At 46.6% G+C, this 15,405-nt stretch overlaps 1 protein-coding gene across 3 annotated transcripts in view; it reads right to left on the reverse strand.

The window, feature by feature from the left end:
- Positions 1-15,040, reverse strand: part of CNKSR3 (CNKSR family member 3) — an 89,357-nt gene extending 74,317 nt beyond the window's left edge. For all 3 annotated transcript variants that reach the window (XM_032485218.1, XM_032485215.1, XM_032485216.1), the window contains exon 1: positions 14,394-15,040. In XM_032485218.1, coding sequence (XP_032341109.1) covers positions 14,394-14,445 — 52 coding nt within the window. In that variant the 5' untranslated portion in view covers positions 14,446-15,040. The remainder of the gene's footprint in view (positions 1-14,393) is intronic.
- Positions 15,041-15,405: the final 365 nt, after the last annotated feature.

The following is a 15,405-nucleotide window of genomic DNA, read 5'->3' on the forward strand; positions in this document are numbered from 1 at the left end:
CAGTTGGAACCTGTAAGATGTGCTCACTCTCTAACCCGGAGAGCATCTCCTTGCAGAACAGAACACATTTTTCATGGCATTGCCATGCTAAGGCACTGAGGCACAAATCATGGACATTCAATCCCCTTCCCTCCACTCCCACATGCGGACCCTGCGAAACTTCCAACTGCTCATGGGTCGTGCCTCTCTCGGAAGCCTTTCCCTCCTCTCACTTTCTCAGGCCCTCTGCTCTGACTCAGGCCTCCTCAACCGTCCCCAAGAGACCACCCCAAATGCCCCCCCGGAACTGATCGTTCAGACTCCAATCACTCCTCCCTCCAAAGCCCTCCCCACATCCCACAGATCTGCCAGCAATACACCCGCCTTTCAGATCTCTGTTTTATCTTCCCATTACCCACTGAATTAAGAACAATCTCCCTAAAAGTCAGTGGCTCTCAAACTGTGGTTCACAGACCACCAGAAAGACTTGCAGGCTGCCTGCTAACACACAGCTCCCGGGCCCCACCACACACCTACACCTACGGCAGCAGGCCTCTGGGAGTTGGGGCCAGGAGCCATTTGGTCCTTATTAGTGAGTGACTTCTTATGCCCACTAAAATCTGGGTGCCAACACCCTAAGGCTTGCATTCAAACAACATGCATGGCTGGACACATCTGGCTGTGCTGGGTTAACACGTATCAAACAACCCACAAGACTGAAAAGGAAATTTAAAAGCTGGGCTAGCAGTTTGAAAGTAAAAGAGGGCGGCCAAGGCTGCCAGGACTTAAGGGTTCAAGATCACGGAGAGAAAGACAGGAAACCAAGTCTCATTTCTCTCCCACGCTGCCCTTTGCAGCTTCTCTGAGTCCCAGGCAGCCTGGGGATGAGGCCAAGCAGAAAACAGGCATGGCTCTAAATACAGGAGAGAAGCCATTTGGTTCCCCTAGTATGTACAAACGAGAGAACAAAAGCCACGTCTAATTCTATCATCCATAGAAAACCAGTGCTGGCCCTGTAATACATTTCCTTCTAGTCTTGGTAATTTATATTTAAACAATCTCAGAAATTTAACTTATGACAAAACTAGAACTTAAAAACATTAAGGGACTATCCAAAAGCACATAATCCCTATTAAATATGTTTTTAAACCCATCATTTCTCAGTTAGAGTAGCTCAATCAAGTATTAAAACGAGAAAAGAAGTAGATACGGTATTCTCTCCAATTTTTTTATCGAGTGTTACGATTACAGGTTAAATTTAAGTACATCAATTCAAATTACAGTGTTAATAACGTAAATGTTTTCCTCTTGTCCTCAAAACTTATCACCAGGACAAACATGTTGTACCAACCAAAGAGCAGCCAGGTAAGAGGTCAGGTTCTGGAACCAAACATTTCTTTGACTCAAACCCCATCTACTGATTATGTGACTTCAGAGAGGCCACGGCCTGATTTCCTTGACCCTAAATTGAAGATGATAAAAGTGCTGCCATCAAACAAGGACTGTGAGGACTAAATGAGGTAATTTACAAAAAGCCACAGCCAGGGCCGGTGCATAGAGTCAATGTCAATGTCAACGTCATGTGCTGCCACCTCCCCACGAATCCGTGAGCTTTATTTATACCCAGCTCCTCTTTTTGTTCCTGGCATGAAGCAGAGTAATTGGTACCAAAAAGGGAATCTAAATTTTTTAAATTTTATTTTTTATTGAAGTGTATTGGATTTACAATGTTAGTTTCAGGTGTACAGCAAAGTGATTCAGTTATATACATACATACATACATATTTTCAGATTCTTTTCCATTACAGCTCATTACAAGAAATTGAATATAGTTCCCTGGGCTATCCAGTAAGTCCTTGCTGTTTATCTATTATATATATAATAATGTATGTCCGCTAATCCCAAACTCCTCATTTATCCCTCCCACCTTCCCCCTTTGATAACCAGACTTTGTTCTCTATGTTCATGAGTCTATTTCTGGTTTGTCGACAAAATTTGTATCTTTTTTTAGCATCCACACATGTACTCTGCATGTACTGCTATATGTATTTTTTCATTTTATGTTTTTAAACAGGAATAAATGATTGAAATACAAACCTAATGAAGGTTTAACAAAAGAACATCCATATCCAAAATATATGTGTGTGTATATCGGTGTGTCTGTGCATATGTGTCTATACCTACGCATGTAAATGTACACATATATGAACTGCTCACTTACAAAGCAAGCTGAAAGGTTAAAATATTCTGAAATTCCTTCTGACAAGTTCTGTCGACTGTATTTTGGGGTGAGTAACTACCCCAGCTGAAGCACTAAAACTAGTGCTTTTCTTGTTTGTTTTGTTTTGTTCCCCCATTCAGAGCACCATCAAGATGAAGACCTTGAGTAAATAGATGACTTCCTATTTCAAACAGGGCCCCACAAGCCAGCCCAGAAACCTGGAGTAAATACCTTATTTCAAGGTATACGTTTTATTTTATATATAAAATCTTTCCGTCCAAACAGAAAGAGTTCCCGTCAGAGGCCAACACCACACAGCCAATGGCAAAGTAAACTCAATCAAGAGAGGCCAAATTCCGGTTTTTATACTGGAGAGTAACCACTCAGTGGTCTGCTGGGTTCAACAAGGCATCGGTATTTCTGGCTTAACGATACCTATAGGGAACTGCATATTACAATTTGAGAAATAATCGAATTAGTTAAGGAGCCAAATGAAACGATAGGTAAAAAACAGATTTACTACATAATTAGTGAATTACTATATATTTGATTGTATTCGTATTTTACATGTCTGTTTTTCATGAAGACAGTTAACCTCAGACCACAGCTGTCCACAGGGAGAATCAACAAACTTGCCCAGAGATATGTAATGCTTGGCCTATACAAAAACAAACAAATAAACAAACAAACAAAAATCTGTTGACACATATCTAAAACCTGGAAAATGTCACATAGAAATCCAGATTTCCACCTCCATTTGAAAGCAACAACCACCACCACCAAAGGCAGAAGATTCTGGAAACTGTAGGTCCACAGTCAGCAGAAACTGAGCAATAAATGTACCTTTGGGTTTGCCACAGTTCCACCACTCCCTATTGTCCCACGTGCCCCCATGTTTCAATCTCTGACACTGTCCGCCTGGCCCCTGTAGGCAGTAAAGTCTGCAACTCTTGTTGCGAGTCTCAATGCCATTCCTGGTCTTCAGTGTTCGCTTCGGTAGTAGCTTTCTTGCTTCGGACTCTCTCTTGGCCTTTGTCAACTGCAGGAGCAGCTGCCAAACTCGACCCGCACTGATCCAGTGTCTATGGACTACAACAAAAGAGCGTCTCACCTTGGACGGCCACTTATTTGCCACTCTGAGTATTTCTCTTTTCTGCTATTTCTCTCCCTCACTTCTTGCATCTGCATGTATTGTTCAAAGCCAGAAGCTGAGTGCTCCGTGAAAGAGAGTAACTACCCACTCGCTCTCAAGAATGGAACCGGGGAGGGGCTGCCACATTCGGCTCCTCTCATAGAGCAAGGCCTGGAAATCCCACACAAAACCTAAACAGGTCCTTTCAGACCGTGAAACCTTCCCCTCCGTTCTGCGTCTTTCTGACACACACAGAGGTACACAACAAAAGGATCCCCTGGGCCTGGGGTGGCGCAGCTGGCGGGGAGCCCATGGGGGATAAAGGCTTTAACTCTTCCCTGCCCATCCTGTGGGAAAGACACAGACTTTGGTGCATCAACACACCAACTGACATATGTAACCACCGCCCCTAGGACAAAGTGCTCCTTCCTTATCAAGCATTACGTATTAGCTAAAGCCCAACCGTAGACAGGAATTAAGGGGGATGGTCTGACGCACATCACTTTTTTTTGCAGGCTGCACACGAGTGGTAGAGACCAGTGGTTCTCAAATGTTAGCCAGACCCATTAAAATACAGCTTCCTGCCTCCCACTCCCAGTTTCTGATTCTGTGGATCTGAGACAGGGCCTGAGAACTTACACATCTGAGTCCCCAGGTGACACTGCTGTTGAAAAAGGATACTCAAGAACAGCAGTGACAAGATGCTGAGAGGCACCGCAGGTATGTGGCGGGGAAAGGGTTTCTCGAACATCTCAGTTTAAAAATGTCAGGAGTCAAGTACAATGATCATGTATTTACAAATGCTTGTTAAGTATCCCAGTTAGATGGTGCCAAATGAGAATGAAGAGCTTCTCCACCTCCAAGAAGAATCTTTATTATGGATCAGCTTTAGGTAAGAGTCTTCAACTTGGCCTAGGGGGGCTTATGACCAAACCACCTCATAGCATCCATCTCTAGACATCCTACTAACAAGGAGTGTTGGTGTTTCTTATTTAATACTTATGACCAACAACTTCAGTCTTGAGCGTAGACAGATGTTTCCATAACTGCTACTCAAGTTGTGCCATCTGCTCACAGGGAGTTTAAGACTCCAGTTGGAATCCAGGTTAAGATGGTGCTGTCAACAGGTGTCACGTGAAGTCTGGTCCACTCTACACATTAAGCTACTTTTCCTGTTTCAAGGGTCATATTCCAGGGAGGCTTTTGACTTGATTCTCTCTATGACAGTAATACAAAATTACTCTGAGAACACGAAAGTCTGTTCGATTAACACAGGTTAAAGTTGGAAACACACACACACACACACACACACACACACACACCCCACTCCTAAACCCAAAAAGCACTGAATTTCCCCTCTGCTGCAAATCTCTGAAAATAGGAAATAGAATGTTTCCTTTCCCTAAAAGGTTTTCCTCAGGAAAGCATGATTCAGACGATCATAATCACTGGCTTTTCTGACAGATGACACGTAGGGGTTTTCCTCTAATAGGTCTGAGAGATGTTCTCTTTAAAGTCGGGGGCGAGGATGATACTCAGGGTGTTCAGTAAGCTTCCAGTCATGTGCAGTCTAACATAAGCTTACCTCCCTTTAGTTCCCTCCCCCTCACTTCCACCCCGTTGATAAGTGATGCATTAAGTGTTAAAAAAAAAAGAGTGCTGAACTCTTACCTGTTGAAAATTTCTCAAAATACCATCGATTCAATAAAAAACATGGTGACTTTATTTTCTAAAGTAAAATTAGGACAGTCTATCAGTGGAACAAAATATTTTCAATTAGATCTATGGAGCAGTTTTGACTGCTTTTCTTTGACTCAACTATTTTTCAGGTTTTCATATGAAAAGTTTTCTGATTTTTACAACCCACTGATCTACATCCTAAGGAAGTGTTTTGCTCTAGTAAACACAACCACATCTGCCCTTCTGATCCCAGGTTAAAAACTGTTCAATCAGCCATTTGATGTCAAAGAAAACAGACCAGGCTAAGTCCACTTTCACAAAAACCCTATTCATAGATGAATAAACAGCCTCAGAAACTGTAGCTGCCAGCAGAATGTGCCAGGAAAGAACAATGATGCGAACAAAGCATGTGGACGCCAAAGAAAGACCACGCTCCCCGTGTGAAAGGACAAGAGAGTAATCAGGATGAGGGGAGGGCAGGGAGAGCTCTTAACCCTGATAGAGAAGGAAAAGTGAATATACATCCCAACTTCAGATATAATATTTTAATTACCTGGATATGAAGCCATCAATGAACCCACTGTACCAAGAACTTGGCTTCTCAAATGTTGGAGCCATCAATACCTCAAACCAAGATACCACCATCTCCAGAATACTGCAGTGCCTTCCAGCTGGACTCCCTAAATTCACTTCTGCCCCAAGAATCCAAGTCAGCCGACGTCACTCCCTTGCTTTCCTTAACAGCTAGGAAATACTGCAAATGCCTGACCAAGACTTAGAAGACCCCACGTGACCTGGCCACTGTGTTGCTCTCTCACCCCATCTCCACCCATCATGACCCACGGTCCTTGCTCTATGGGACTATAACCTCACTTCTTTTCCTCAAACCCTCCAAGCTCCTTTGCGCCTCAGGGACTTTGCACTAACTGTTCCTTCTGCCTACAGTGCTCTTCCCCCTCATTTCCTAATGGCTGGTTCCTCCTTGTCAGTAATACCTAAGTGTCATCTTCTCAGAGAGGCTTCCCCAATGACACCATCCAAAGAAGTCCCAGCCCAGTCACTCTCCTTCACACCTCTGCTTTCCTCTCTTCTTGGCGCTTCTCACTAGTGGATATTTTCTTGTCCGTCTGTTTTGTGGTGGTGGTGGCTGTGATTACTGTGGTTTGTCCTCCCTGAATCTACCATATTAAAGCAGGGACCCAGCTTGACCCTGAACCTAGGACACAACTGGATTTCCATCACCTAGAGTAATACCTGGAACTTAGTAGGTCCTTAGTAATCACGTAGTGAATGAATGAAACTCTCTTTTTACTGCAGGGTGGAATCTGTCATCAAGTGTTCCTCCTAAGCTCTGTCCGAGAGAGCTACTACTTAACCTTCCCATGACATTTTCTTCCTGCAAAACACACAGGTCCTCAAAGGAAGTGAAGGAAGTGTCCAAGGAAACAACGGGGAGAAGACAGATAATGGAGTTGATTTAACTTACCACCTACCTACAGAGAGGGACGCAATTGTCATAAATTATTAGTAAACATATGAAAAGTGACAATCAGCCACAACAGCATTAAATATTTAAGCAACAATAATCCAATTATACCACATATGAACTTGGAGTCATTATGCATTAATTGATGATAAGTTTGTGAACAGTTATATGCCATGCAGTATGCAAAATGCTTTCCCTATATTACCACTTTTAATTCCAACAAAAACACTGTGAGTTAATTATCAGTCCCATTTCACAGATGAGAAAACTAAGGCACACTTGGGGAAGTTAAGACCCCTACCCAAGTTTTCCAACCAGTGAGTGTCAAATACAGAATCTGAATCCAGCTCTATTTTATTCCAAAGCTAGCATATTATTCACCAAGCCTGGTCTCACCCACAGCAGTTAAAATGAAAATGCTGTGAAGGATCAAATGCAAGCAGGAAATTAAGCCATGAAAATTGCAGGTGTTGTTAAAGAAAGTTAAATTTATGTACGTATGTACATACATATATATGTACAATTCCACCAAATAGAACTGTTAACTGTATCAGACAAAAAATTTGCCATATGACACTCAAAGTAAAACAAAAATTAGATTAAGAGAGTCAAAAGGAGAAATGAGTCATTCCACGATTGAGCTGCATTCTGAAATAATACAGGGTCAACAAACTACAATCAAAATAAATAACTGGCAGTGAGTGTCTCAAATGCTAAACGGCCAGGTCCGAAATGTGTGGTGCTCTGCTCAAGCTGTGTAATTATAAAAAGAAAAAGAGAGAGAGAAAGAAAGAAGGAAAAAGAAAGAAAGAAATGTATCCCACGAGTGAAGGGATAGTCAGGAAACACAAAAGTCAAAAGTTCTTTGAAGCTGCTTCTTCCCACGCTTGTCGATGAAGTGAGAATGAACAGCAGCACCGTGACCGGCAGAGGAAGCAGGGGCCGCACAGAACAGGCCAGAAGCCTGCGGGGTCTGGCCCCAGCTCCCGGCCCTTCGACCTTGGACAGCGCACTTAATGTCCGATGACCCTGGGCAACTCACAGAATGTCCAAAAGTCTCAATTTTTTCATCTGTGGTGGAGATGTGCCTTCCTTACGTACCTCTCCAGTTTGTGAAAATTTCAAATGAGAACAAACATGGAAGAGCTCATGTAAATAAAACTTACTCTGAAGTCAAGCTAATGGCTAAGCCAGTGGTGAAAACACCAGAAAATCTCATAAAATAAGAGTAAAGAGGAAAAGGAGGGGAGAACCCGAATGTCCCAGAGCCAGAATGCGGCGGCTGGGAATGGTCAGAGGGGAGACACAGGAGCGGTGAGACAGGACAGAGGGGCCCTCGCGGCTCCGCGCGGCAATCTGAAGGCAAAAAGGGAGGCGTCCGGTGAGGACGGAGCCAGAGGTCACCTCCCAGTCTCCTCGACACAGGACTCAGACAGCTGGTCCTGGCACAACACTTACTTTCAAATTTTGAGAACTGCCCTGAAATGACATTCAGTGTCATCTTCCAGGAACAATGAGATCGCCCCCCAAAATCAGCTCAGGGTGGTCAACCCGGTGCAGTCACCAACCACAGGACTGTGTGACTGGCCAAAAGCCCAACTCATCCTCCAAAGTCCACCTGAGGATCCCGAGAACAAACTCCAATTACACAGCCCACTGACCAGCCCATGACTCCCTTCTTACTACTTGTCTTTAGAAAAAAAAACAGAAAAGTTGTTATGAGAACCCTTCAAGTCCCAAGAAATATGGAAGGAAGCTCAGGGGAAATATCTCATTTAGTTTGCTGAGAATTACCTGATGCTGTTGCTAGGTGGTGCTTCTAAGTATAAGCACCCTAAGATTGCTTTTTGGCTGTAATTAGTGGCCAAGTCAAGCATCCTCAAGTTAAGTGACGTCACTGAGGGACTTTAATAAAACAGATTGAGCCCATTTCAGATCAGACAGTGGGACTCACCAGCGAAGCATGCAGCTGGACGCTACAGAGGTATTTTTCTACCTGCGAGGAGCACACAGGTCCCCAGGGGATCTCGTTAAAATGCATTCTAACTCAGCGGGCTTGCACTTCTGCAGCTCTAACAAGCTCCCAGGTGATGCGGGTGCTGCTGGTCAGGGACCAGGTGCCAGACAGGGGTCAACAGTCCCAAGCAAGAGCCAGTCCTAATGCCATGCTCACTGGAAGTCCAGTTACTATAAGAAAAAAGTTGAGAAGATACGGTTTGGATTTATTTACCCAAAGAAGGCCCTTGATATTGGCAAGAGGCATCTATCACTCGGCTAACCATGAACCTCCTTGACCATCTGCCAAGTCCCACCCCAATCCTCTGAGTACAAATGGCAGGAGAATCTCCACGGCACTGACAGGTGTCCCTGAATGGTAGGAATCAACCTTATGACAGACCAGGCAGCTCAGAGAGAATAACATATGTCCTGGAGCTATAGGATAAAAGAGGAGAGGAAGCAATAAAAACACAGAGCAGTCATTTATTGAGAGCTTACGTAAGATCGCAGGGGCAGGGGCGGTAGCAGGATACAAACCCGGAGTCCGATTTCAGAGCCCACACCCCCACCACTAAGTTCAATGCCTGATACAAGCCACGGAAGGGATGAAGTGATGGAGCAGAGGAGAGCGTTTAAGAGCACCGCCACTTATGAGTGTGGGATCCTGAGCAGATTCTCTCTCTGCTTTAGTTTGTCTTTAATATGGGCTAATGATGGTTCGTACACCTCACTGGGCTTTCTGAGGATTAAATGAGGGAGTCTAAATAAACCATTTAGCACAGTGTCTAATTCTTCAGTGAATGCTTTTCTATTATTATGAGTAGGAAAACTCTACAGCTAGAAGTTCAGGAGACAGAACAGACCCAGCAGAGAGTGGAATAAAGAAAAGAGTTCTTGGGGGCGGGTGTAATAAATCAGGAGTTTGGGATCAGCAGATATAAACTACTACATACAGAACAGATCAACAAGGTCCTACTGTACAACACAGGGAAGCATATTCAATAGCTTGTAATAACCTACAATGAAAAAGAATATATATATACGTGTATAACTGAACACTGTGCTGTACACCAGAAATGAACACAACATGTAAATCAACTATACTTCAAAAGAAAAAAAAAAGCATATTAAAAAAAAGAAAAGAATTCTTGAACTATGGCCAAATGATGGACCTACAACTGTCAAAAGAAAGGACCTTCCTTTTTCAGCAACCATGGTGGCCAAAGTATAACCTGGCTGAAATCAGGACTACAAAAAGGATGTACGGATGGCGGCAGGAAGGGCCAGCAGAGTGAGGCAGGAATTGACTTAGTTGATGAGCTACGAACCAGACCTCTGCAGTTAACATGGGAGCTCCAGCCTCTCCAGGACCAAACAGTGAGGCACTTTAAAACTGCCAGCCTGCCACACATAACAGAGGTTACAGAGAAGGAGCAGTGCCCTCGGCCAGGTTACAGAGAATGGACAGATGCCCTGACTCTCCCGGGCTCAGACCTCAAACAAGGTGATGGGGAAATGTTACCCACCCTGGTGGCGCCAGCAACAGGCCAGCTGACTTCTGTTCGGGGGCTACAGCTGGTTTTATCAACACGCTCGCTCAACAACACGCTTACTGCCAGCCTGCCCATTCCAGACCGATCAGTGACCAAGGGCTGGGCGGACGGCACAGCTGGGACAAACCCAAGCCCTTCCACCTTGTTGAAGACACACCCCCAATGGCCTGAAAGAAACACAACTTGGGAAGCTATGTTTTACAATGCAACATCTAATTTTTAAATCAAACTTAGAGACAAAGACCTCAGATGAGCTAAGGTTTTGACCTGAGAAAACTTAACAGGAATGAACATACAACATTATTTCTAAAACAGGGCAGACCCATGGGCTTGACGGAAGCGGAAAACATGTCACGTGTCCTACTTTGAGAATTGATCTATGAATATCAGTGCGTGTAAATTACTGTGTGTCAGAGACTGCTGGCTGCCTACAAATATCTATTCTCCCCTTTTCCTTACTGAATAAATTCATTTTTTTCAGGACCACAATGTACCCAACTTAAAAAAAAAAAAACCTACAGTGACCAACCTTCGTTGTAGTATGAGGGGGTCACATGACAGTTGTGGCAACTAAGACGTAAGCCCAGGCTCGGATGGAGCCTCCAGGAGAGCTCTTGGAAGGGGAAGCCCTGGTGCCCATCAGGCGTTTGTCGTCTCTGGGTCTCCTTTCTCCTGCCTGGAACAGGAACGTCACCCTGGAGGTGGAGCAGCTGTCTCGCATCGAGGTATTTGGTATGAAGACGAACACCGCAGGCTAAGAATGGCTGGACAGGATGGCAGAGGAGCCTGGGGTCCTGACAGCACCACAGAGCCTCCACAAAGTCCTGAGTGCCCTACCTCTGGGCTTCTTTTACAAGGAAAAAATCAAAATTCCCGTTTGGTTAACCCACCAAAAGCTGGGTTTTCTGTTACTGACCCTACTCTTGACACACGTTGTAAAAGATCATTTGTTTTGCAAAAGCTTTTACCAAATCATCTGAAAGGCAAAGTGCCAAGAACCATGAATTAATCTGATAAACAAATAACTTCCCTGACATAATACCGAGTAGGGAGACTAAGACACACATGGAGCGGACGGCTCGCCTCCCCTAACACATGATATACAACCCACGTCATGGGGACCCTGAAGGGCTATTCACCAATGCGGGGTCGACTGCGAGTCCTCTAGGGGTGACCTCCTGAGAGGATGGAAGGAAATAAAGCCAAACTGGGGTCAAACGCTGCTCTGTCACTTCCCAGCTGTGTGACACTGGTCAAGGTACTTAACCCTCCTGTGCCTCAGTTTCCTCAACTGCAAAATGGAAGTAATAGTTGCTACGTCAACGATTGGTTAAGCATATTAAGTGGGCTAACACTTGTGCAATGTTTAGACCTGTGCTTAGCATTCACTGAGGATCTACTCATATGTGTGATAACACTGGTGATGGGAGAGCTAAAGATTAGTACAAATAAAATTACAACAATAATATAATAATAATAAGAGCCTGATGAACTACTTCATTCTGCAGACATCAACTTTTTCCTAATGGATGCATCTGCCTAATGACATCAACACGAGAGCAAGCTGTAGATTGTAGCCAGACATAGATAGTTTTAAACCTAAGGCTTTCTCCAGGGCTCATCATCCCCATAACACCACCCTCATGCAGTACCAAGAGTGGCAAAGTCTACACCAAGAGCCACTTATCAGTAGGATGTATTTATTAAAAGGGGGTTGCGTAGTGAGGTTAGCAAAGCCAGCTGAAAATAGGCCTACAAGCAAACAAGTTTGCGTAAGTCAGTAGTTCACTAAAAAGTCATACTTTCACATCACTACAATGAGAAACATTCAAGTAATGTGTTACGTCATTGGGGAGACTGTAGCCTCTTGTCTAAGAGTTAGCCACACACTTGCTCCTTCTATCTTTTCTAGATTCTAACACAGAAAGTATCCAGGTCATTATATGAGGCTGTGCTTAAGGGTCCAAAAGGGCACAAGCATTCTGTATAAAGTTGCCACGTACCAGCCACAAGTATGTAACTTAATCAGTATCCAGTGCTCCGGACACCCAGATACCAAACCACCCCATAATTGTTCTTTCAGGTCAGTTGGAAACTTTCCCTGGATGAAAGCAGTCTCAACTAAGTTGTAACGTCAAGGCAACTGGATACCAAAAACATTTTCACCTGCCCTGCCTTTTAAATGCTAAACAAACACAAACATAACAGGATGTGAATTTACACTTCTCTCCCGATCCCAAGAGGGACCAAAAAAAAGACACACATCTTGAGGGTGTGAAGATCTCACTCCATAATCTTTCTGTGTGCCTGTTACCGTTTTTTCTGGTTGTACATTATCAAGTAGGCTGGCAGCGACTCAGGAAAACCAAAGAGTGATAAGCTGTAACCCCTTTCTGTTATTCAGGAGCAGGACTGTCCAGTACAAATACAATGTAAGCCCCAAAAGTGAGCCACCTGCATAATTTAAAAAATTTTAGGAGTCACATTTCAGAAGGTAAAAATAAAGGTGAAGTTCATTTCAGCAATAAACTTTATTTAACCCAACATGTCAAAATACTATCATTTCAATGTGTAGTAAGTATAGAAAACTAGTAATGAGGTCATAGCTGTTTTTCACAAGTCTTCACACACATGTATATATTATACTTACAGTACATGGCAATTCTGACCAGCCACATTTCAAGGGCCTAACAGCCACATTGTGACTACTGGCTAGCACACTGGACAGAGTGGTTCTCAAGATCAAAAACTGCTGAAGTCATCAGTTTCCTAGCTGCCTCTATGATGGACACACAGTAAAACAGATCAACCAACTCCAGCTGGGCAAGTTGCTAGATGGGGAACCTGGTAGTATCTTGAATGGGGGAACACATCCCTTTGCAAAGGAGGATCTGGGTCTTTACAGCTGTTAAGTTAATGTTTTGTATCAAGCACTACCACTGCTATTTACACTTCACCCAATGTATAAGTATTTGGTGTTTTCATCTTCGTTTTAAAAGCCCCAGAGATTGTGGTCTCTGGACAAACCTCTTCTCAGGAGAGTATCTGCTGTCCCTTATCCCAGAGGAGCAGGAAATGATGAGACATACCCCACTGACACACCCCACACACCCCACACATCCCACACATCGAGCACATCCCATATTCCACGAGGTCTGTGTCTGCTAGGCTGGCGTGAGAAATGAGATGCAGAGATGACCGGTGATGCCACAGCCACGGGTGAGACAGTTAGAAAGATGACCTGATCTTACTAGCGTTACCTACCTCTCAGGCTTACTGATGACCAAGGACAGTAACAGAGAGAGAGCTCTTAGCAAACTCTAAAGCGCTATACAATTCTAGTTATTATTATTGAGAAAGGACACTATTGGTCACCTGGAAGAGCTGATAGAAGAAAGAAAAAAAAATAACAGTAACTTTAAACAGAGAGATGCTGAGCTGGGAGGGGATGCGGAGCCCGAGAAAAATTGCTTGTTCTTGGTGGACGTGTTCTCTTGAAAAAGTACAAAGCTTGAGAACCTCTATCACCTTTCCCTCGAAATCTTGGGAGGTACTGAAAAGTCAGTGTGACAGCTCGGAGTTCAAGCTTCCAGCCCTGCTGCACCGCCCCCCTGCATCTCCAGCCCACTGCTGTTCCTTATCCCAAACGACAGTTTAACTCAGGTTCAAAACAGTTAGACTTCTTCCCAGGGTTTAAATCCCAGTGCAGCCTAAAAATGCAGCGCCACCGGGGGTACTGGCGCCGTCCCGGAGCAAAAGTCGCCGAGTCCCGGGGAGTCTGGCTCAAGGCTTCACGCCGGCGCGAATGCCTCCGTGTTGGCTCCCGCGCCGCCCGCTCTCCTTCTCCAACAAAAACAGAGAGGCTGGCCGAGCCGCCGGAGTCTCCCTTTACCTGTCCAACCGCCCCGTCACGCCGGCGAACTGCTCTGGGCGGGCGGCGTTTACGAGGTCTGAGGGGAGTCACCCACACAAAGGCGCCTTGTGCCTCTGCGCTCCGGGATGCACAGCCGGGGCGCCCGGCACCGCACCCAGGCCGGGCCGGGAGGCGCCCGCCGCCTGAGATCCGCACCCTCAACCTTCACCCTCCATTCGGACGCCACCCCTGCCCTCCTAGTTTAAAGATAGGGCTCCCTTCAGCTTGCCACAACCCGCACCCCCGAAAGCAGGCACAAGAGCGAGGGGCGCACAGGCCACTCTGAAGAAGTTTGCACGGTCACAGCGCTGCGCTCTCCCTGCTCCTCGCCTGCAGGAGGGGCTGAGCACCCCCACCCCAGCTCCTCGCCCGCCTGATCCCCGGCGCTGGAGACGCCTGCCCACCCTGCCACCCCCACCAGGCCCGCTCACCTTTAGTCCAGTCCACCACTTGTTTGGGGCTCCACTTGGTCACGGGTTCCATGGTGGACGGCAGGGCACTCAGCGGGGCTGAAGTCGGCGGTGAAGTCCTGCTGCCCGCGCCCGCTGCCCCTTCCCGGGAGGGCGCGCGCCGCGGCTGGTCCCCGCGCCCGAGTGCCCGGTCAAGGCTGCATGGCCGCGGTCAGCGGGACATCCCAGCGCGGCTCAGCCAGGGCAGCGCGCCCTCTCCCCGGAGCACCGGACAGCCGCGCGGCTCCTCCTCCAGCTGCCACCGTCTAGCTGCCGCTCCTCCCCCTCCACTCGCCGCTGCAGGGACCCTGGGCACAGCTGCTGCTCCTGGGCGACAGCAGCTGCGGGGACGCGGGGCCGTGAGCCCAGACCTCCGGCCTCGGCTCCTAGCGGGGCCCTCCCGGCCTGGCTGCTCCCCGTCTCCCCGCTGTGCCTACGGCCGGGACCGCCGCCTCCGGTTCTCCGGCCGCGCGCTCCTCTCCCCCTCCAGCTCCTCCTACGGGTGGCGAGCTCTACCGGATCCCCGATCCGCGTGCGCCGGCGTCCCCAGCCTTCCCGCCCGCAGGTCCCACCTCCTGCGCCTCCCTGGCGGGCCGCACCGGAGCGGGGAGGAGCGCGGAGCCAGCGGGCTCGGGTTACAAAGTTTCAGCTCCGGTCCGCGCGCCCGGAATAAAAGAGGGGGCGGGGCCGGGCGCCCAGCGAAACTCGTGGGAGGGGGCGGGGCCGCCCCAAACTGCCGGCTCGGGTTACTTTCCCTCTCTAAGCCCTTCTCCACACACCCGGAGCGGCCCTGGCCCTGCTTTCCTTTCCAGGAGGCGGGCTGTAGATCGTGCGTGCATCCTGGAGGGCCGCTTGGCTTCGGTGAGGCCCGGGTCCTGTCGGTAGTAGAACAGTCTGTCCCGCTGTGAGCAACAATACGCTAAAAACTAATAATAATAATAAAATCAAAAATCAAGTAAGATCTGCATGTTCTGTTCATTTTAAGTGCTTTGTA

The sequence above is a fragment of the Camelus ferus genome, chromosome 8, assembly GCF_009834535.1.
Source record: "Camelus ferus isolate YT-003-E chromosome 8, BCGSAC_Cfer_1.0, whole genome shotgun sequence".
Lineage (NCBI taxonomy): Eukaryota > Metazoa > Chordata > Mammalia > Artiodactyla > Camelidae > Camelus > Camelus ferus.